The following is a 24,248-nucleotide window of genomic DNA, read 5'->3' as shown; positions in this document are numbered from 1 at the left end:
TTGAAATTTTTAGACACTTTCCCTGCCTCTTGTAAGCCTCATTTGTGCATATGAAGGGTCTTGGTCCCTGTCTACCCCTCTGAAACAGTTATCCTGCAGCTTTCATGTTGCTGAGAAACACCAGGGTGCAAGATATAATTTGGAAATCATGCAGATTAAACATTATCTTGTGTTATGGATTGATTGGTTATTTAATTGTTGCAAAGGTTCCTCCAATGAAGATTTTTTTAAATATTGTTATAATGTCATGTAAAATTAAAAGTAATTCTTCAAATGATGGTTAATCATTTGCTCACCCAATCTCAAGGGTGTTTGTTTTTTCATGTTTAATTTCCTTGAAATTTTCCAAGAAAATGATCCCTAGTGTTTAGTGCAGAATCTCTAAGTGGAACATTAAAAGTAAAGCAGAGTTTAAACTACTTAAATATTTGATAACTGTTTGAAAAGTTATATTAGGGAAAGAGCAAGAATGAAATTGAACCAGGATCAAGAGAATATATTTCTCTTAAGTGAAATGAACTTGATGTTCACAAACCCACATATAGCTGAGAGAACTCTTCTCCCCAAGTTTATTTCCTGCTCAAAATTTCCTAGGTGTTGGGAACCAACCCCACCTCATTGGATGCTGGGCTTGGTTTTGAGCAACATCCTCATCTTCAGGCCAGTGAAATTTATTGAGGGCTTATTGTGTGCAGAGCACTGAATTAAGTGTTCGGAGAGTGCAGTATAACAGAGTTGGTAGACATGTTCCCTGCCCATAAGAAGCTTTCAGTCTAGGGAAAACTAAACTAAAATGGCTTTCTAAGACATTGTTTGACTCTTAAAGTAGCAATAACAGTGGCATATAATAATTGTAGTATTTTTTAAGCACTTATTAGGTGCCAAGCACTGTACTAAGCACTGGGGTAGATTCAAGATAACCAGATCCCACATGGAGGTCACAGTCTAAGTAGGAGGGAGAACAATAATTAATCCCCATTTGCAGATGAGGAAACTGAAGCGCAGAGAAGGTAAGTGAGTTGCCCAGGGTCATACATCAGGCAGAGGCAGGATTAGAACCCAGCTCTTCTGATTTTCAGGCCCATTCTCTTTTCACTAGGCCTCATTGCTCCCCCATTTGTTAGGCATTTACTTTGTGCTAAGCACTGTATTAAAATGTTGGGGTAGATGCAACATAGATAAAACATAGTCCCTGCCCCACATGGGGCTCACAGACTAAAAGGGGGAGAGAGAACAGGTGTCCTCATTTTTACAGATGAGTAATTTGAGGCCAAGACACACAATAGACAAGTGGCAGAGCTAGAATTAGAATGCTGGTGGCCTCCAGGGTCTATGCTCTTTTCACAAGGCCACACTGCTTCTCTTGGAGCCAAAAGATGAAGATATGTGCAAAGCAAAGTGGAAACATTTTGATTCAATTTGCTCCAGTCCCACAAGGTGGGCAGTTGTTGTGAACTCATCCTCGGGATTTTCTTGAATCCAGAACTCCTGAAAAAATCACTTCAAATGTGAACAAAACCTACAAAGCCGCTACTTTCTCCACTAGCTTAGGCCCAAGTGCCTTCCAGTGCCCCTGTCAAAGGTGAATAGCCTCTTTTGGGAACCCAACAAGCAAGCCCTCTCCACACCTTTGGCTATCTAACAAGGCTTGCTACCTTCCCTGGTGGACCTCTTCATTTAGAAGAAGTGTTTTTTTCACCACCTGTATATTCCATCCTTAAATCAAAGTTTCAAGGGCCTGCGTGATTGATTAGGATGGGTTCTACCTAGAGGGAAATGTCAAGCATCTAAAATTATAATAACAGGTCACCCTTGAGCCCTTCCCATGATAGGCTCAGATTTCCTTTTCCTGTGAGTTTAAAATAGATAAGCACCTTGGCCACCTGTTGAATTGTAGAGGTTTGATTTGTGAATATTAGGGCCAGAAGTTTTAAATATTTTCTAGTATGGGCACTTGACTCTGAATCTTTTGCATTTAGAAAGTGTTTTGAGGCAAAGCAGCCCCGGCTACCACGCGGGTTCTCTAGATGAAAACATTATTATTCCTCACAGCTCGTTGTGGGCAGGGGATATATCTACCAACTCTGTAAAATTGTACTCTCCCAAGCTCTTAGTACAGTGCTCCATGCACAGAAAGTGCTTAATAAATGTGATTGATTAATGGATTGAGTCTTTACCCTCTTATTGGGCCAAGCTAAATTCTGTGGCTGAGTTTCTCTGTGGAGAGTAATCAGTCTCCTTCTGGAGGAATACCAGCTATCTGACTTTTGCAAGTATTCTTCTCCCCATCCCTCTTCCCTCCCTCCCCACATCCCCTTCCATCAATTTCCGAAATGCTGTTTTCACAATTCAGTCATCTTAGACTCTCAAAACTAGTGTGGAATGGAATCCCTTGCTCATAAACACTCTAGCAAGTGTCAATCAATTGTACAAAAGTTGTGTAGTTATTACACATAAGCTAATAGTTATCATATCCGTAATAATGTATATTAAGCACTTACTGTCTGCCAAGCACTCAGCACAGTGCTTAAGGAGATACAGTAGAATAGGATCAGACATTGTTCCTGGCTCTCACTGAGCTCATAATCTAAAGGTGAGGGAGAACAGGTATTGAATCCCAATTTTAACTGGCAAGGAAAATGAGGTACAGAGAATTTAAGTGATTTTCCCAGGGTCACACAGCAGGCAAGCGGAGGAGCCAGGATTAGAACCCAGATCTCCTGACTCCCAGGCCCTTGCGTTTCCTACCCAAATTCACAGCTTCTCAACCTAGAGGTTTCAACGTCTCAGCTTCCCATGCTGCTCCATATTTTTTGTTGTGCTTCTGTCTTGAAAATGTTCAGCTATCAGTTATTGATCATTGATCTATCGTGCCCAACCATGTTATTTACTTTATTTTTCCTGTCAAAAGAGCCTGGTTGCTCCATCATTTTAGTTACAATATCAACTCTCAAAATGGAATGCTAATCACATTCTCATGTCATAACCATTATTTTCCTTTTCCATCAATAGAAAGGGAAGGATGAGATAAGTTCAGTGATGTACTTGAGGCTGTTTGAGGTAATTTCTTTCTAAAGATCGTTACGTTGTGTGTTGTGCCTCGTTGTGCGCTAGAGGTTGGATGTGCAATACTTGTCTAATTTGTGAGTTCTGTGGTTGACTAGCAATGTGTCAGTCATTCGTCTTAGAAAATGTACTTCAGCTGTTGGTTTTTCACCTCAATTTTGAAAAATGATGTGTCTCTTCAGATTGTGAGGGTCTCTTCCTAATTGCAGGCAAGTGTTCCTATTTGCCTGGTGCTGCTTGGTTACGTCGGAGTTAAGTTTGGTCTGTGGTGCTTCTGTCGTCTTGAAACTTGTTCCCTGGGCTGTCCTTGTCTGTCTCTGTCAATCACAGCATTGTAGCATATTATATTTAAGTGTTTTTCCTTCAAGTTTAATGCTCCTGTTTCAAACCTGAGCTGGCTCTCAAATTACAGCTGTCAAGTTCGTTTTAGTTAATAATCCTTATTTTGAATGTGCGGTAATTATTTGCAAGTGTAAGAATCTCCACACAAAAAAGGAGTCTACTTTGGATCCGTGTTGGGTGCCAGAACGTCTTTGGCAAGTTGAAACTAGGTGGGGCTAAGGTTGGAGGCCCTCATTTGAATCCAAAGCTGTTGGTGGATTTAAATCTGGGAAACCCGAGATGAGCGTACCTAATTACCCAAAAGAAACTCAACAAGAAAATGGATTGTAGCTTGTTGATCTTCTTTATGTCTTTGATAATACAGAATAATCTTCAAGAAATATGTGGACTTCTTTCTCTTGAAATGTGATCGCGGAACACAGTTGTCATTTGGCACCGCCCCAGCAGTACACAACATCTTTGCACAGTGCACCTGGACCAATGTGGCAGGTCTGGTAGAATCAGCTAATTAACAACACAGGCTTAAACAGGCACCTCATCTGGCAGGGTAGTTAGTTGCCTGATGGTGCGCAGCGGGGTTTGGTAGTGCTTTTTATTTTTCTATCCTAATGGTCTGCTGCCCACCTAATTTTGCCTTATTGTCAGTCACTACTTACCGCAGCTTGAAGCCCTCCCAGGAGGCTAAATTATTATCAAAGGATTAGGGAGATGGAGGCTTGCAGCTCTGACATTTCTGATTACTTGTCTCTGCCAGAACACTAATTAGCTGTGACTAATTAAGAAAAATGTTCCTGCCATAGAAAACCATTTAAAAGAACTGAGAAAGTAGAAAAGCAATTCAAAAGCTGAGCAGTGCTCCGATTTGCTGAAGCTCTTTAGATTTCCACCAAAGCCTCAACTCACCTTGAATTGTGCTTAGAATTAAATTTTTTTTTTTAAAAAAAAAAGCTCTTCACATGCAAGATGATCTGAGATTTTAGCTTGACTGGGGAGAAAAAATATTTGTCACCTCAATTCAGTTTGCAGTGGCGGCTTTCTATTTTATGAAGGGAACGGGTGAAAAACTTTTTAATTTTCAATGAGAGATTTTGCTAAACTCCGAGTGTAAAGACACGTGTAAACATAGTTTCTAACAAACACACACACACACACACACCACAAGTACTCCACCCCCACTACCACCACCCAAGGCAGAAACTATTGACATTTTGTAAGGGCCTTTTTTTCAGTGGTAGAAGTAATGAAAGCATTTTAACCTGTCTTTGGTAGCCAGAAAGACTGTCTGTCAGGCCTTCTTTAGTAGTGTTTTTGAGGAACGCATTGAGGCTTTCAGCTATAGCTTGGATTGGATTTCTCACCCCTTTCACCCATGGAGTGGTCTGGAAATTCGCTGCCACCTGTATGCAGAGAGCAGCATCTTCCTCAATGATTCCACGTGTCTGGTCATCCGTTATCAACACACTCCTCTGGAACCGAGGGGAACAAAGGAGCCCTGCCCCCAGAGTCCTGCAGCTGTGACCCTGGCAACTCCTATTGGCTGGCTTGGATGCCCTATTAAAGATGCCCTATTAAAGACAGAGGTGCCACTCCTCTTCTCCTTTAAGTTGACTCCCAAGCCAGTCTCACTACCTGGAGCTCTGAGAGGGCTAGAAGGCCCTCCAGAAACCCCCATCCCACCCTCCCCTAATCAATCACTCAGTTGTATTTATTGAATGCTTACTCTGTGCAGAACACTGTACTGAGCACTTGGGAGAGTACAGTTGAATGAGTAAATGCAATCCTAGTCCTCAAGGAGTTTACAATCTCATGGGGGATTGTAAGTGTATAGAATCACCTCCAAGAAAACTGGTCATGATTCCTAATCAATTAAATCATCTTTGGGGCTGCCCGTCTACCCATTACAATTCAGGTTTAATGCAACATAGCACAGACCCACTAAGGAGATTGCTTAAAAGAGACTTTTTTATTCGTGGTATTTATTGAGCACCTACTGTTCAGAGCAGTCAGTCGATTTTTTTATTGAGCACTTCCTGCATGCAGAACACCGTACTGAGTGCTTGGGTGAATACAGTATAACAACAGCAGACACATTTCCTGCCCACAATAAGATTTTAGTCTAGAGGGGGAGACAGTCACTAATATAAATAAATGAATTACAGATATGTACATAAGTGCCGTGGGGCTGGGAGAGGGGATGAATAAAGGGAACAAGTTAGGGCAATGCAGAAGGGAGTTAAAGAAAAAGGAAAAAAGGGCTTAGTCAGGGAAGGCCTCTTGGAGGAAATGTGCCTTCAATAAGGCTTTAAAGGAGGGAGAGTAATCATCTGTCGGATATGAGGAGGGAGGGTGTTCCAAGGCCAGAGGCAGGTTGTGGGTGAGAGGTCAGCGGCAAGATAGATAAGATTGAAGTACAGTGAGAAGGTTAGCATTAGAGGAGCGACGTGTGCAGGTTGGGCTGTAGTAGGGCACTGTACTAGGTGCTTGGGAGGGTATAATCAATAAAATGTGTAGACACAATTCCCCCCCATGAGGAGCTAACTATCTGCAGTCCTCTTCCTAGCCCTACTTTTAAACCCTTGGTTGCAAATCCTCCTGGGGCAGGGACCCACCCAGTGCCTGTAAACCACTGATGGCCTGAGATACCCTAAAACCCAGGACTTGCTAGGGTTTCAGGTAATCTAGCAAGAAGTCCTCAGGGTGGCAGAAGCCCCAGGTAAGAGGATCAGTAGTAGTAGCTGTATTTATTGACCTCCCACTTGCTGCACTGCACTGTAATCAACTCTTGGGAAATACAGAATAAAGGAATGCCATGTTCCCTGCCCACAAGGTGTTAACACCCTAATGGAGGAGACAAACCTGTTCCTCCAACCTCTCCTCAGAGCTCCAATTTTCCAATCCTTTAAATCATCTTTGGGGCTGCCCGTCTACCCATTACAATTCAGGTTTAATGCAGCATAGCCACAAACACACTAAGGAGACTGCCTAAAAGAGACTTTTTTATTCGTGGTATTTCTTAAGCGTGTACTTTGTGTCAGGCACTGTTCCAAGCACTGGGATAGATAGAAGATAATCAGGTTGGACCCATCTCCTGACCCACATAGGGCTCACAGTCTTAATTCTCAATTTATAGATGAGGTATCTGAGGCACAGAGAAATGAAATGACTTGCCCAGGGTCATACAGCAGCCAAGTGGCAGATACAGGATTAGAACCCAAGTCCTTCTGACTTCCAGGCCCATGTTCTATCCACTGAACAGTGCTGCTTTCATCATTTCCTGCCACCCAGATGGGATTCAAGGATGAAAACAAAAGTCCCTAAAATATACTTTCCTGCCCCAGTAAGTCCCTTAGACTTCCCCTGCCTCTCGAGACTCCTCGGAGTATCAGTATTCCAGGCATAGTACCAGGATTACCCCCTGAATGCCCTGCTGATCTGAGGCAGGCGGTCAGGAGACTAGTGCAAAGAGCCTGTTGCTGCCCACCTCCTCGACCGGTTGTGAGGTACGTGGCTCAGTGGAAAGAGCACAGGCTTGGGAGTCAGAGTTCATGGGTTCTAATCCCGGCTCCTCCACTTGTCGTCTGTGTGACTTTGGGCAAGTCACTTAACTTCTCTGTGCCTCAGTTACCTCATCTGTAAAATGGGGATTAAGATTGTGAGCCCCACGTGGGACAACCTGATCACCTTGTATCCCCCCAGTGCTTAGAACAGTGCTTTGCACATAGTAAGCGCTTAACAAATGCCATCATCATTGTTATTATAATTATTACTGGTTTCCCTTCAGCAGTGTGGTCCAGCAGAACTCTCAGTAATGAATGGAGAAAGCCTCATCTTTCCTGGCAAAGCCCAGAGAAAAATCCCGACAGTGCCCTCTATTAGGTGTGCAGTTCTGTCTTTCCCTCCCCACACCCCTATGAGGCAGAGAACAGCATCAGTAACCAATTTCAGAGGATGGGAAGAGGAAAAATATTGTTATAGAAAGTCTTTTGTAACACCCTTTAATTTACTTAATCATCCCTAGATCATGTCCAATAGAAAAACTTACTCTATGCTACGCAAAAAAAAAATCAAGGTCCACATTACAGTTAAATAACATTTTTCATCTTTGTATTTCTGGAATCAAATATAAGTTGTATTTCATTAGTTTTATAACATTATTTACTTCATTTCAGAGATCAATACAAAATTGGATTCATCTGTTTCATTGTTTCCAGCAGAGTTAAAAATGTTCTCCTTGAGTTTCTCTTGCATTTGTATTTACTGGCTTTCTAACATTGGAAGCAAAATTTTGCTTCCTTCATTTTAAACCTCATTTGTATCTAATTTAAGGTTTTGGTTAATTAAATTGTTTTTTTCCATTTCAGTCCCTCTTGACCACTATCATGTTGACCAGTTTGGGCCTCAGGTTGGCATCAAGTCACTTTGTTCTACCTCACCTCCCTAGTACAGATTCAAAAGACCAGCCCTAATGCTGGGGTTTTTTTCAAGCATTCTATTTTTTCCACACCCTCAGGAAACGTATATGAGCACACAGCTCCACACAGTTTTCCTACTAAGGCAATCCAGTGTGGGGTGTTGTAGAATCCCAGAACTGGATAGGGAATGTGTCTGCTATTCTGTTATTGCAGTCCCCCAAGCGCTTTGTTCAGTGCTCTGCACATAGTAAGTGCTCAGTAAATACCATTGATTGATTGATTGATTGAGTGGCACCTCAAAAGGACATTTGATCCATCACCTTGGCTCCAGACAAGTAAATGAATAAATTATAAAGGTCAGGTGATCATCTAATCTCCTTTTAAGAAACTTCTCCAGCAATGGAAACTCCATAACTTTCCACAGTAGCCTGTTTTAATGTTCCATCCCTATAGGAGTCAAGAAATAGACATTGAAGTAGTTCATTCTTATGTCCAACTGACCATGATCAGAGGCCACTTAGACAAGAGTGGATCTCCTAACTCCCAGTCTTGACTTCCAACTAGAGCGTTCAATATTACTACAATAAAAATAGTGGTATTTGTTAAGCATGTACAAGCACTGTACTAAGCCCTGGGGTAAAATACAAGATAATTCACTCATCAGTAGTATTTATTGAAGGCTTACTGTGTGCAGAGCACCGTGCTAAGTGCTTGGAAAGTACAATTCAGCAACAGAGACAAGATAATAGGTCAGACACAGTCCCTGTCCTAGAAGGAGCTCACAATCTAAGGGGAAAGAGAGAAGAGGTATTTAATCTCCATTTTGAAGATGAGGTAACTGGTGCACAGAAAGTGAAATGACTTGCCCAAGGTGACATAGCAGACAAGAGGCGGAGCTTGGATTAGAACTCAGATCCCCTGACTCCCGGTCCTGTGCTCTTTCGTTTAGGCCATGCTGCTTCCTTTAGTGAGCCTGAAGCTTGGTTCCATAGTTACATTTCATCTGCATCGAGGCTCCATAGTTACATTTCATCTGCATCAGGGTTGTCTGGGGGAAAAACTCTGGGTATAACAGAACTCCAATCCAATAATCGGCTCCTCTGGCAAATTTTCCAGAAGACAAGTAGTGGCAAATCATAAAATTAAGTGAACTCTTTCTCCCCCAAAAATCTGGAAAATTTTCCAGTTGAAATGTGCACCTAGCTGACAAATCTTTGTGAAATTAGTAAGCATTCCCAAGTTCTTGGAATTCACTTTCTCATAGCAGAAATGATTGATTTCAAAAGAGTGATATTGACAGGCCTTTTCAAAGTGAAAAGCAAATGAGATTGCACCCTGTAAATGAGCTTGTCTTTGGGTACAGGTTAAACAGTTTACGAACACATTAATTATTTCAGGAAGTCTTGGAAGTAGCCATTTGCCTGTTGACTGGTGGCCTGGAATGAGAACTACTAAATGCAATTCTCCCTTCCTGGAAAGGGGTAAACCTGCTCTCTTGAGTCTGCATAAGACAGGTGGAATTAAGATCTGGATAGGGATGGAGATTGCTTTCACCTCTTCTCTTTCTTTGGTGGTATTTGTTAAGCACTTATTATGTGCCAGGCACTGTACTAAACATTGGGGTAGATGAAAGCTAATCAAGGTGGACACAGTCCCTGTCCCACATGGGGCTTACGGTCTTAACCCCCATTTTTCACAGATGAGTTAGCTGAGGCACAGACAAGTTAAGTGACTTGCCCAAGGTCACACAGAGAAATGAAGGGGCTGGAATTAAAACTCAGGTCTTTCTGACTCCCAGACCCATAATAATTATGGTACTTGTTAAGTGCTTACTTTGTGCCAAGTGCTGTTCTAAGCGCTGGGGTAGATACAAGTCAATCAGGTTGGACACAGTCCCTGCCCCATATAAGGCCCACACTCTTAGTCCCCATTTTACAGATAAGGTAATTGAGGCCCAGAGAAGTGAAGTGCCTTGCCTAAGGTCACACAGCAGACAAGTGGAGGAGCCAAGTTTAGCACCCAAGTCATTCATTCATTCAGTTGTATTCATTGAGCTCTTACTGTGTGCAAAATACTGTACTAAGCAGTTTGGAGAGTACAATATAGCAACAAACAGACATTCCTGCCTACAATGAGCTCAGTCTAGAGGTCCTTCCAACTCCCAGGCCTGTGCTCTATCCATTAAACCACACTGCTTTTCTCACACTGCTCATGCTCTATCCATTAGGACACGCTGCATCTCTCTTTCTCTACCCCCACTTTCTCCTTCCTGCCTTGCACACTGAAGAAGACACAGTAACGAAGCACAGAGCAGGCCCTCCCGAGAGCCTGTGTACAGCTCTGTCATTTATTTATGTATATTAATATCTGTCTCCCCCTCTAGACTGAAAGCTTGTTGTGGGTAGGAAATGTGTCTGTTTATTGTTGAATTGTACTCTCCAAACTGCTTAGTACAGTGCTGTGCATACCGCAAGCACTCAGCAAATAGGATTGACTGAGCCTTCTCAGGGCAAAGCAGCAGGCACTTGCCTCCAGTGGTTCTGCCCCCACCCCCACCCCAGGGATACCTGCCATTGTGTCACTCCCCTCCTTGCTGCCTCTGTAGGAGAGGTGGAACAGATAGCATCCCAGGAAATTAGAGAAGCAGCCATGGCCTCATGGATAGAGCATGGGCCTGGAAGTCAGAAGGATCTGGGTTCTAATTCTGACTCTTTCAGTCACTTATCTTCTCTGTGCCTCAGTTGCCTCTTCTGAAAAAAAATGGGGATTAAGACCATGAGCCCCTTGTGGGACAGGGACTGTGTCCAACTGGATTAGCTTGTATTTCTAGACTGTGAGCCCGTTGTTGGGTAGGGACCATCTCTATATGTTGCCAACTTGTACTTCCCAAGTGCTTAGTACAGTGCTCTGCGCACAGTAAGTGCTCAATAAATATGATTGAATGGATAAATCTACCCTAGTGCTTAGAACTGTTGCTGGCACATAGTAAGCACTTAACAAATACCATTTTTAAAAATCAGTCATTAATAGTATTTACTGAATGTCAATTGTTTGCAGAGCACTGAGTGCTTAGTGCCGTCGACCCCTGGCCCACGTCATCCCCCTGGCCTGGAATGCCCTCCCTCTGCCCATCTGCCAAGCTAGCTCTCTTCCTCCCTTCAAGGACCTATTGAGAGCTCACCTCCTCCAGGAGGCCTTCCCAGACTGAGCCCCCTCCTTCCTCTCCCCCTCGTCCCCCCCTCCATCCCCCGTCTTACCTCCTTCCCTTCCCCACAGCACCTGTATATATGTATATATGTTTGTACATATTTATTACTCTATTTATGTATTCATTTTACTTGTACATATCTATTCTGTTTTATTTTGTTAATATGTTTGGTTTTGTTCTCTGTCTCCCCCTTCTAGACTGTGAGCCCACTGTTGGATAGGGACTGTCTCTATATGTTGCCAACTTGTACTTCCCAAGCACTTAGTACAGTGCTCTGCACACAGTAAGCGCTCAGTAAATAGATTGATTGATTGATTGCTTAGGAGAGTACAATAGGGTTTGACATGATTCCTGCCTTCCGAGACCTTTCAATGCAGTAGGGCCCATAGACACTAAAGTAACTTTTAGGGAGGGGCAAGCAGCAAAGTTTAAAGCTATGTCCATAAGTAGCGTAGCTCAGTGGAAAGAGCACGGGCTTTGGAGTCAGAAGCCATGGGTTTGAATCCCGACTCCACCACGTGTCTGCTGTGTGACCTTGGGCAAGTCACTTAACTTCTCTGTGCCTCAGTTGCCTCATCTGTAAAATAGGGATTAAGACTGTGAGCCCCGCGTGGGACAACCTGATCCCCTTGTATCCCCCCAGTGCTTAGAACAGTGCTTTGCACATAGTAAGCGCTTAACAAATGCCATCATTATTATTATTATAACTGCTATGGAGGGGAGAGGGTGGTGTGCTTATGGAGTGATCATTCAAGTGCATAAGAAAAGTCAAAATGTTGAAATGGCAGTAGGAGGGAAATGTGGTGGGGAGATGAGCGATTAATCCAGGAAAGTCTCCTGGAGGAGATGTGATTTCACTGGGACTATGAAAATGGGGAGAGCATTGATCAACCCATGGGAAGCAGGGAGTTCCAGGCAGGAGTGAAGGCATAAATAAGGGGTCTAGGGTGAGAGATGAGACCAAAGCAGAATGAATAGGTTGGTTGTGGGAGGAGTGAAATGCGCGGGCTGGGTTAGTGGGCGTGGAGTAAGGCTATAAAATGGGGAGAGAGCGGACTGAGTGCTTTAAAACTGATAGTCTTGAGAAACAGCGTGGCCTATTGGAAAGTGAAAGGCCTGGGAGTCAGAGAACATGGATTCTAATTCCGGCTCTGCCACCTTTCTGCTGTGTGACCTTAAGCAAGCCACTTAAATTCTCTGTGCTTCAGTTACCTCATCTGTAAAATGGGATTAAATCCTATTCCCACCTACTTAAATTGTGAGCCTCAAGTGGGACAGGGCCTATGTCCGACCTGATTATCTTGTATTTATCTTAGTGCCTCGAGAAGCAGTGTTGCCTAGTGAAAAAAGCACAGGCCTGGGAGTCAGAGGATGTGGGTTCTAATCCTCCAGGAGGCCTTCCCAGACTAAGCCCCCTCCTTCCTCTCCCCCTCCTCCCTCTCCCCACCCCCACTTACCTCCTTCCCCTCCCCACAGCACCTGTATATATGTATGTATGTTTGTATGTATTTATTACTCTATATTTGTACATATTTATTCTATTTATTTTATTTTGTTAATATGTTTTGTTTTGTTCTCTGTCTCCCCCTTCTAGACTGTGAGCCCACTGTTGGGTAGGGACCGTCTCTATATGTTGCCAACTTGTATTTCCCAAGCGCTTAGTACAGTGCTCGGCACACAGTAAGCGCTCAATAAATATGATTGAATGAATGAATGAATGAATGAATCCCAGCTCTGCCACTTGTCTGCTGTGTGACCTTGGACAAGTCACTTAACTTCTCTGTGCCTCAGGTCCCTCATCTGCAAAATGGGGATTCAATACCTGTTCTCCCTCCTACTTTGACCATGAGCCCCATATGGGACCTGATCTACCGCAGCACTTTGAACATGATAAGTGCAAAACAAATACCGCAGTTATAATTACCACAATTATTAGAGGCCTTGGCACCTAATTGCGTTAACAAATATTATTATCATGATTATTAATGGTAGTAGTCATGGTAATAATAATAATCAGTGTTCAGAGGGGAGCATATGAAGAGCAAAGCCCACACCTATTGCAGGCAGAGTATCAAGGAGGGGAAAGAGAATCCCATCAGCTCGCCTTCTGCTTCTGAGGCTGCTTGCTCCCTTTTGAAACTCAGTTGTCCAAGCCACTCTGCATGATTTTACATTGCAGATTTCTATGTGCCATAGGTCTGGAGGAGGGCATCCTGTGAAAACCTGCCAGTGAACCTGAAAGATTTTTTTCTATATTTATCTCCCAGGCCTTCAGATCTGGAATGGTAATTTTCCAAGCATTCCTCAGTGCATGTATGGCATTAATACATCACCCAAAATACCTACCATTCAGGCAGCAGTTTATTCGGCTGGCAAGATGCAGAGTACTTGGGTGGCACCAAAGAGCTGAGTTTGATAATTAATAAAAGATGCAGTGGTATTTATTGAGCACTTGCTGGGTGTAGAGCATTCTAGTGCTTAAGTTTGGAGCACAAAAATTTAATTGGTTAACATTCTTGGCAAGTTTTCAGTCATGAGAAGAACATGGCCTAGGAGAAAGAGCATAGGCCTGGGAGCCAGAGGATCTGGGTTCTAATCCTGATCTGCTAATTGCCTGATGTGGGATCAAGTCACTTGACTTCTCTGTGCCTCAGTTTCCTCATCTGTAAAATGGGGATTAAATACCTGTTCTCCCTCCTACTTAGACTGTGAGCCCCATGTTGGGCAGGGACTGTGTCCTACCTGATTAACTTGTATCTACTCCAGCACTTAGAACAGTGCATGACACATAGTAAGTGCTTAACAAATACCATAATAATAATAATCCAATGGATAGATTGGAAAAATAAAAGTATTAAATTCAGAGCATCTTCTTGAACCAGAGGAAATGATCACTATGTAAAGGAAGGGCTCAGACACAGATAACGTTGCCTGGCCAAGAGGTGTAACTGTGCTTGCTACCATCCCCTAGATGAGGTACAGAGCACCAGGGGTGGAAGTGTATGTGTGTGTGGAAGTCCCCAGACTCTGAAACAGGGCTAAGTGTTTTCCCCTTAACCTTTCTAATTGTTTTGGACTTCAGTGATCTGCCCGTCCGATATACTGAGGGACTGTGGTCCGGGGGAGATGGTCCTTTAGACTGTAAGCTCATTAAGGACAGGGAATGTGTGTGAAACTCTGTGTACTGCACTGTCCCAAGTGCCTTAGTACAGTGCTTTGCACATAGTAAGTGCTCCATAAATGCAATTGATTGGTTGATGGTCCCAGGAGGAGGTAAGCGGAGAGGAGGGGACGACTGGGAGAAAGAGACTCGTCATCCATAGAGGAGTCTTATGTTCCTAAAAAGAAGTGGAGGTTCAGCAGGATGAAATAAGCTTTGAAAATGTGGATCGCCTTCTCCCTAGAAAAGGAGAGAATGTCTTCCCTTTCGCCCTCCCCCAACCCTTACCCACTGCAACCCCCCCCTTCTACCAGGGCAGGGCAGTGGTGGCATAGGCCTGCGCCTCCTTCCAAAACACACCCTTGCCACTCATCGTAACACATCACAAGACCACCTTGCTCACCCCAGGAATAGCACAGGATGTTGTTATTGGAATTGGAAGTGTGTTGTCACAGCCGTGGGAGACACAGTATGCAGCAATGATATTTTGTTTTATTGAATTCTAAATTGATTTCAAATATAAAGCAAAACAATTGGAAGACAACCATAGCTGCAAAGTAATTTTGGCAGGCTGTCACCTTCCTCCTGAATTGAATTTGCCTGTTGTCGTACCATGGAAACATACATAGGAGAAATGGATTAAAATTTAAGTTATCAAAGGGAAGTGAGTGTATTTGGGAAAAGCACGCATCATCCTTCAGTGTAATTGGTGAAAATTCTGCCCAAAGTTTTTTCACTCAAGAACTTTATAAATATGAATTTTCTTTCACAGCATAAATAATTCTCATGACACTGCTGCTAAGAGAGAACTGAATTGATTATCCATTTGTAGGTAGATAAACTGCCTTTAGAACAGAGGTGACTTACATATAATCACAAAGTGGCAACATCTTCTGAGGAAAATGGATTTTTTGAGAGAAATTTTCTAGTGGAAAATCTGTTTTTTGATTGGAATTGACATGGGGCAAAACAGACCCTTTAGTGCCAAACCAGTGTTTGTGGGAATTGCCCTGAAATATAATATTTTTAGAGCTACAAATCCTTTGTGCCTTAGACCCCTCCCCAGGATAAAGTCAAGGGTATTTATTAAGTGCATACTCTGTGAAGAGCACTGTACTAAGCACTAGAGAAAATGCAATAGAGCTGGTAGACATGATTCCTGCCCACAAGGAGCTGACAGTCTACAGGAGCACATCCCAAGCACTCAGTACAGTGATCTGCATACAGTACGTGCTCAATAGATCTCATTGATTGATTGATGCCTGACTGATCGGTTGTGTGGCAAGCTTTTCCTCCTGTCCTTAGCCCTTCCCTCAGTCCCTGCTACTTCCTTGGGGAACTCTAAGAAAAAATGGCCCCATCAAATTGATAATGTTACATAGAGAGAAAAGCAGGATTGCATGGAGAGCTGTTTGTATCCGACCTTATTATAGAGAATGCTTGCCCACTATTGACTATCACAGCAAGAAGGAGCTGAATGATTTCATGCAAAGAGAACTTGTCTTCTTAGAGGTTGGTTGGGAGGGGTTAAAAAAAAAACCTTTCCCTATAATAAATAAAGATGAGATAATGGAAAAATTCAAAAATTAGCAAATCAAAAATGAAGTCAGCTGAAGATCTCCAAGTGTCCTGGTCAGTCAGGAGCCAAAAACTGGGTTTTTGGACCTCCAACAAGTCCTGGTCCACTGCTCCATTTGAATTAGAACAAAAAGAACTAGATGTAAGTTCCCCTTTTGTTTGATTGAAAATCAAAGTCCCTATATGCCATGGAGGAAAATGGATATGGGATTTTTCTTTTCCCCAAGTGATCATTGGTCTTGCACTGAAATTACGGGCACCAAATCTGAAGAAGGAACTTGGCACTTTAGTATTTCTGCTTTCCCCATCGAAGCTGATAAGTGCAAGGAGCTCAAAGTAAGAGTTTGTACAGATTCTACCTGAATTAGATTTCTTTTTGGAGTGGGGGTGATTTCTGAGAGGATGGAGACCAAGGCAGCCACTGGGTCCAGTTTGAAGTTTCCAGGCAAATTAGAGATTAGTTGAAAGAGCATTAGCTGAGTCCCTGAGCCTGCCCTTCATGGGATTGCCATCTGGGCATGTCCAACCATGCTTGAATGACAGGCCTTGGCTCAGCCAGTCCAATAATGTGGAGTGACAGCTCCGTGTCACTCCAAGTCCTGGGTTCTAATCCCAGCCGTGCTGCTTGTCTCCTGTGTGACCTTGGGCAAGTCACTTAACTTCTCTGTGCCCCAGTTAACTCATCTATAAAATGAGATTAAGACTGTGAGCCCCATCTGGGACAGGGACTGTGTCCAATCTAATTAGTTTGTACTGGGGTAGGTGCAGTGCCTGGCACATAGTAAGTGCATAATAATAATGGCATTTATTAAGTGCTTACTATGTGCAAAGCACTGTTCTAGGTGCTGGGGAGGTTACAAGGTGATCAGGTTGTCCCACAGGGGTCTTACAGTCTTAATCCCCATTTTACAAATGAGGTAACTGAGGCCCAGAGAAGTTAAGTGACTTGCCCAAAGTCACACAGCTGACAATTGGCAGAGCCAGGATTTGAATCCATAACCTCTGACTCCAAAGCCTGGGCTCTTTCCACTGAGCCACACTGCTTCTCATAATAATAATGATGATGGTATTTGTTAAGCACTTACTAAGTGCCAGGCACTGTTCTAAGCGCTGGGGTAGATACAAGGTCATCAGGTTGTCCCAGATGGGGCTCACAGTCTTAAAACCCATTTTACAGATGAGGTAACTGAGGCACAGAGAAGCTAAGCGACTTGCCCAAAGTCACACAGCTGACAAGTGGCAGAGGCGGGATTAGAGCTCACAACCTCTGACTCCCAAACCCATGCTCTTTCCACTAAACCACGCTTAACAAATACTATTTTTAAAAAAAGTGCAGAAGTGGACAGCATCAGTACCTAAGATGTTACCATCGTGGCTTGGTGTGATGCCCTCTGGCACCAGATCCCCAGGGATTGACAAGGAATTATGCCATCCATTGGGCATGCAGTGGTTTTTGTTTGGTTTTTTATTTGTTTTTTTAATTGCTTCAGAACCCCCTAAACCTAAACCAGGAAACTCCAGACTAGATCTCTGACCAGTGAAGTTTGTATCAGGCTGTTCTCAGCTAAGATTGTACTTGGCAAAATATCTGCCCATTCACTTCTAATTACCTTTTTTAAAAACTTTCATGAGCCAACTTTGGTAGCCAAAGGTAGCAAACATTTTCATTATTATTGCTGACCAAAATATCCCTTTTGAAATTGAAGTATTTTGGGATAAGAATGAAACAGAAATGGTATTTTTTTTTTACTGTGGCGTCAGTCAGTGGCCTAATTTCAAAATTTGTATCTCCGACCTGAGCTATATATTACTGTAAAAAATGTAACAAAATCAGCTGTGAATTAAGTTTTACTAGACAGGCAACGCTGTTACCATATGGAATATAAAATAAACAATGGAGCATGTTACACTTTATGGCAGGTAATTTTGTTATTAAAATATTTGACTACCACCTGATTGAAAAATGTATCAAACCCATCAAAACATTATTTAAAAAAATCTAAGAACTGTGCTTTTCTGTACGGTATGTATTTAAAAAGCAGAATTTTTCCAAGTCTTTGACATTTTCAGGACTTATTTTTACATTTCAGCAAAAAGACATTTTAAATGCAACCTGCTTCCGATGAAATAATTGTAGATATGCAATGTAATGCATAAACTGAAGTAGTGTTTCCATTCAATGTCATCCTGCATCAGATTGCCTCTGAAAAGTGTATTTTTCTGTAATTCACCTATTGAGACCAATATTGCTGTAGGAGATGAAAATATACTGCAGTTCCTAATCAATGAGAAGCTGCAGACTTAAGCAGAAAATAGAATACAGATTCGTGCCCCAGCCACAGTGCTGTTTTTTATTTCATCATCATCATCATCATCAGAAACTGCATTCTTACTGAACCCATTTGCTGGCAAGCACTGGGATGAGTGACCCCTATGTGGTCTCATGATTCAGATTTGGGAATATCAGCTCTAGAAGGTCTAAGGCATTGTGCATTAGTCTGTATTGAGTCCTCTTTCCAGGTGGCAAAACAGCTGAACCTTTTTTAATAAAACTTCCAAAATAAATCTGAAGCGCCTGTTTCCAGCCCCCGAGTGTTATATTTAATCGAATCATCCTTTCACTGTTGTAGATGAAGCCAGAAAGAGGATTGTGAATATTGCCTATATTTGTTTTGTATTTCCACTAGTCAACGGAATCATGAAATTCCTTAACTACTTCCCTTTAACTTGCATGAAGAAAGCACGGTATGTTGCTAAATCTCTTTTCACCAGCACTGCCGAGAAACAACTTTAATCCTTGTTAGAAAATTGCAGAGTCTCGGGCTGACAAAGAGCCCATGCTTGGGCTATTGTGAGAGCCCCTGGACCCTAAGAGAGGAGCCCTTTACAGCTGCATGGATCCAGCTTGGCTCAGCTGTACTATTTAGGAGAGGAGGTTTGTCAATTTCTATTGACAATGGAGAGCGTTTTTCAGGGCCTGTAGCAGTGCTCACCCAGTTGGGGATCAATGCAGGCTATTCAGGCTGCACCCTCTTTCATTGCTTTGGTTTGTTAATTCAAAACTAAAGGTCTGCCGAGGGGGTTTAGGGTGTTTAAGAAAGCTGATGAACTGAAAGCGTTTATAGCACTGGTGTGGCAATTTCCATAGTCAGAGGCAACTCCTTGCACTGAGGGAGTTGTGTCCTTGTTGACCTCCTTGTTATTAAAAATGCACAAGTGCTGCGCTTCTCAATATTTCCACACTCTTTCATTGTCAATACCACCTTCTGAGCCCTTCAGCTTGTTGCTTGCTCTAAAGATCTTCTTAGATTGGGTTTGAAAACTTCACCTTAAACACTAGATTAGACTGATGTTCTGTTTTCCGTGCTCCTGTTGATTTGTTGAACCTTCCAGTGCTGGATAGCAAGTAGCAGCTTGATGGAGAGACGGGCTGCTAATGTGATTTACCAGTCTACAGTCATGCACAATAAGTGTGAATAAATACAAGGGTCTCACAGAGTCAACCATAGTCTTGCCTTTCCTTTTATTTTCCCTTTAAGAGAGATAGCGCCAGAAAATGAAGTGAGTGATGCATGCCCTTACAGGTGTTGGATAAGCCATGAATAAGAAAAGAAAATACATAATTTTTGTTAAAGTGGTCGGCCGCTGTTCTTTGGTGATGAGGGAAAAAATAACATAATATTCACTTATGCTGTATGCCTCTGAAGACTGCAGCAGAGAATAAAGCAGTAATGCCATACCATTGACTTCGGGGAGAGTCCAATTCCCTTTCATTGTCTTCCCTTCAACGACAAAGGGAAGTCGGGTGGCCGAAGCGTAAATGTCTCAACGTGGTCACTTTTCGGAAACAGTTGCCATTTTCTAGGGGTATGGTCCTGACTCCCCTCCCCTCCCCCAGCCCTCACCACCTCGTCCTCGTGGTGTCCCACAGCAGGCAAATTCAGCCGCCCCAGTGGTCAGAAGGAAGGCCACTCACCCCGGCCCTCAGAGAGGCCTCGGCCCCAGGATTTTTGCATCAATTTCAAAACTGGAAATGAGAAAGCCCCTGCTCGTTTGTTTGGCTGTGGATGATGAGGCAGCCGCTCTGAAAACATCTTCTCCATGCGGCGCTACCAGAGAAATTCATGCCAGAACCCAAACGGATGTTCTAGAAGGTGCCAATTCCTACCCGCTCTTCCGCGGGAGCAGGGACCTCCGAGTCTTCCTGAAATTCTTCCTTTAACATGTCCGAATTATTCGTGACAAACTCTGAATGTGCCCGTCCGCTCTCTGTTGATGGTTCACTGCTAACGTACACTGCATTAGATGCTTAATTACCCTAATGATTCTGCTACATTATAACTTAAGAAGAATTTTGAGGTTTAATTTTGATGTGTAATGGCATATAATTTATTCCCAAATTATTTTCCTTTAAAATCATCTTCATCATAGGCATCCTTAATTTTAATACAGCAGTGTATAATTGCTATATTAGCTATCATTTATCTTGTATATTAAAAATGCCCCTTATTTTGATTATCTCTTAATGCAGTCATCTTTGTGCAGGAGAACAGAGTTAAATTAAATTTAAACTCGGTGAGGTTTTCTTTCAGAACAGAAAGTTTGGGCTGGAGAAATATTAAGAAATGGTTTTCATTTCTGCTAAGTGTTTTTGAATGACCGGTTTCATACTGGAAGTGAAGGAAATGGGTAGATCCAGCAGAAGTGCTGATTAACATTGTGTCCGGAATTTTTCTTCCCATTATTTTCATCTTTCAGAGAAGTGTTTCATTTTTCCTTTGAGCAGGCAATACTGTTTCAAAGCCTTCCTGTCCTGCATAACTGTCGCAGCCGGAGACACTGAATTTTCCTCTGGGAAAAATAATTATTTCCTATTTGTTCTTTGATAGATCAAACCTATGTGTCCATTTTTCTTTTAAGAAGAATTAAAGTCAAGAGATTTAGAGTGTGGAGAAGCAAATAGTATATACATGAATTATGTCAAAGGAGCTGGGGTGAAGGCCTGAATGTCCGTGAGGGATTTTGAAATCTAACAGGTCAACAGAAACCATGAAGTGAATCACTCAGAAGCATTTGCTGAGCAAAATGTCTTCGGGTTATTATGGGTTTTAATGTCATGTTTCATAAAACCTGTTATCCCTGATTTTTTTTTTAAATCTCTCTAAATAAGTAGGAGAAAAAGGCAAAAATAGATGTATGCTTAATAGAAGAAAGAATAACAGATCAATGACAGTTATGCTTTAAGTAGCTTGGAGGGAGATTCCATTCATACCACATCAGTTTGACAAGCCCGTATCAAGCAAATCAGTTATTTTATTTTTGGAAAAATTTTATTACCACATGTGTTAAATGTTGTGTATTTGTTCAGTATAAACACATATTAGTAGAGATAAATTTAATGAAATGTGAAACTAATTTATTTTCTCAGGTTTGTAATTAAAATACCTTTTTTCTTCCTGCTACATCAAATTACATGAGAGTAACTTTAATAAATACCAAGTCAATATTATACAAAAATCAGGCTTCGTATCATTAGAAACAGCTCTCAGAGTTGATTATGCACTACTGGCTTAGACAAAGTTGTGTTTTGTTACCTGTAAGAAAGGATTCTTAAATAAATATTCAGGGTACACAATACCCAACCGCCTTAATGTAGTACGACAAAGAGAACTGGTTTGCCGTGTACTAAATGCTGTCTGCAATTGGACATGGTTTGGTGCCTGTCTACCTGATATTTTAGAGCGTTAAGCTTTAAGATACAGTTAATACTCCTAGCCCCACATACAGTAGCTGTGCATGGAACTCCTTTAACATGTGTACCATTAATGGTAGGGTCTCCGGCCCTCTCTGTATAGACAGGCACAATGTTTCTCTTATTTACACATCTGCGGACATTGTGAAGGAACAGGAAATTACATTAAGGAAGGATTTAAGTTCCTCCCCTGTGGAGAGACCTGCAATAAACAGGGCCAAGACATGAACTCTCCAAAAAATGTAATTTCTTCCAAAATGAATCAAAACCCTTCCTTTTCGTAGTTTGACCAACTGACATCTGTTAGGTAGTTTATCGAAGAACCAGGAATACTTCTCAGGCCATGTCACTCAGAACTCTGTAAACCTTTGTTCATTTCAGTCGGTGTAGAAAGGCTTGGGGTACCTAATGACCTGTAGTAGGTAGAGAGGCTTTGATGAAAACATTATTTTTTGAGCACCAGCAAGCAAATAATACATTTTTGGAACTGTTCTTTTAAAATGTCTCCGGAAAGTATTGACTTCATGCCAACAGAGATCCGTGGAGTCTAAAACATTATCTAATATGGATTTTTTTTCCACAGGCAGTATAGAATGAAAAACCCTAAAATCGTGATCTTCCAAAATGTAAAATACTTTAACTGATTCTCCCTGCTGTTTGAGCAATCCAACCAGCCCTCGAAGCATGTATTTAATACCCATTGTTACTCACAAATTACACGTCAGGCTGGTAGACTGTGGAGTGCAAAACACTGTTTCTCATGAATATGTTACCGCTGAAAGCCAGAACAGTTAGTGCTAATTCATGTAAAGAACAGTCCAGGTCAAGTTAGCAGATTTCCTAGCAAAACATACAATTCTCTTAACAGGAAATTATAGCATTATTGACTTCAAGTGCTGATCTGTGGTCATTTCAAAGTGTTTCATTACCCCTCATTACCAAATCTGTTAAATGAGTACTGCAGATGTTTTTTTTTCCCTATCCTTTTTTCCAGCAATGGTATAGCAGTTCCATGAAACTCATTTGTGTGTGGTTGGCTGATAGATTAGACCTCCAGCTTCACATCTACCAACTGAAGACTCTCATCAAGATAGTGAAGGTAACAAAGTGTATTTGGATATAATTGCCTTATCAGGGTTACCTAAAAAGCAAAATTAGGTAAAGTCGTTGAGAGATAAGACAGCAATCACTTGCACATCTGAAGTCCTGAAAGGTAGAGTGGAAAAATGTTTTTCAATGCCAGTGTTTCTCTTAAGTATAAAGTACCAGAAAGTAGAAATAATAATTGGCCTTATTTTCTCTTGGATTACTAGTTCACCAAATATTTGTTTTCTTGCATTCTAACAAATGAACACAAATGCCATCCTTTCTCCATTGTAATTTTCCGCAAGAAATCCTGTGTCATAACTGCTGGAATCCATGTACCCAGAAGTGGTGTTTGCTATTCTAAATCCCTCTTACTGTTGTAGGTAGGTAAAAGGGTTACCCCAACACTTAGTACAGTGCTTGGCACAGAAAGTGTTTAACAAATCCAATAATAATAATAATAATAATAATATCTAAGCTATAGTGTTGAAAACAATTTACAGACCAGAGATATTTATTCTGATAGTCAAAGGCTATGGTAAATGAATCTGGAGTATCAGAAGATGCCTCTCATTTAGAATGAACTTCCACCTCCTTGTTTTTTAAGTGTAACAGAGAGATTCGGAGGAGGTAAGTGGGGGTAAATCAATTATGTAGATATTCAAGCCCCAGGTGATCCTTGGATTTGAAGTGCACAGCCTAAAACTATAAGTAGGTTCACAGAGTCTGGATAAATGATTAGAGCAGTGATTCATGATGGGTTACTAGTGAGAAAGTTAGGTGGGTAAAGGGAAAAATGTTAGGTTTGTTAGATGACTCATCTCTAGCTAAGAAAGGGAAGTCAACAAAAACATCCTGGTGCCATTCATTCAGCCAAATTTATTAAGCGCTTCTTGTGTGCAAACCACTGTACTAAACGCTTGGAGGAAAGCAACGCAACAATAAACAGTCACTTTCCCTGCCCACAACGAGCACATCGTCTACTGTCAGAAGCAGAGTACTGGGTTGGACGGACTATGGGTCTGATCCAGTTATTAGTGTCGTTGTTGTGATTGTGTTCTTACACACAGCTTTCAGGACAACAGGTCGGCATACTGTTCACAAATACTCCGCTGCTCAATGGATGTTTCTAGGCTGCAAATTAACTGTGTGGGGCCTCCGTGTGACTGGAGTAACCACCCAGGCGAGTTAGTGACCCTGATCACGTGACCCCAATGACAGAAACCGGCACTACCCACTCTTTTGGCTTTCACTTGTCTGTTCCTGCGGATGGCGATGCCACCAAATTTCAGTCTGTCCATATTAGCGCTGCTGAAAGAAAAGCAAGAATTACAATGGTAGGAATAATTTGTTGGAAGATGCCGAGAATCCAGTTCCCTCTTTGAGGAAAAGGATTGGACTAAGGTTTGCATGCTAGTGTTCAATTTTAGCTCTTTGTCGTATTGGGCAGGGATCCAGATTTAAAAATGAAAAGGCAGAAAAACCAATTAATTCAGTACATTGATCAGTGGTGTTAATTGAGCACTTATAGGTGCAGAGCATTGTACTAAGCACTTGGGAGAGTACAGTACAATAGGGTTGGTAGGTACAATCCCTACCCTCAAGGAGTTTACTAGTTGGGCTGTCAGTCAATCAGTTGTACTT

At 42.0% G+C, this 24,248-nt stretch overlaps 1 protein-coding gene across 10 annotated transcripts in view; it reads left to right on the top strand.

The window, feature by feature from the left end:
- CADPS2 (calcium dependent secretion activator 2) overlaps positions 1-24,248 on the top strand; it is a 371,455-nt gene that overhangs the window by 340,133 nt on the left and 7,074 nt on the right. For all 10 annotated transcript variants that reach the window (XM_038752460.1, XM_038752456.1, XM_038752457.1 and 7 more), the window contains one exon: positions 22,513-22,617. In XM_038752460.1, the coding sequence (XP_038608388.1) occupies positions 22,513-22,617 (105 nt within the window). The remainder of the gene's footprint in view (positions 1-22,512; positions 22,618-24,248) is intronic.

This window comes from Tachyglossus aculeatus, chromosome 10, assembly GCF_015852505.1.
Source record: "Tachyglossus aculeatus isolate mTacAcu1 chromosome 10, mTacAcu1.pri, whole genome shotgun sequence".
Classification (NCBI taxonomy): Eukaryota; Metazoa; Chordata; class Mammalia; order Monotremata; family Tachyglossidae; genus Tachyglossus; species Tachyglossus aculeatus.
Note: the sequence above shows the minus strand (reverse complement) of the source record. Positions and strands in the feature narration are given on the sequence as shown.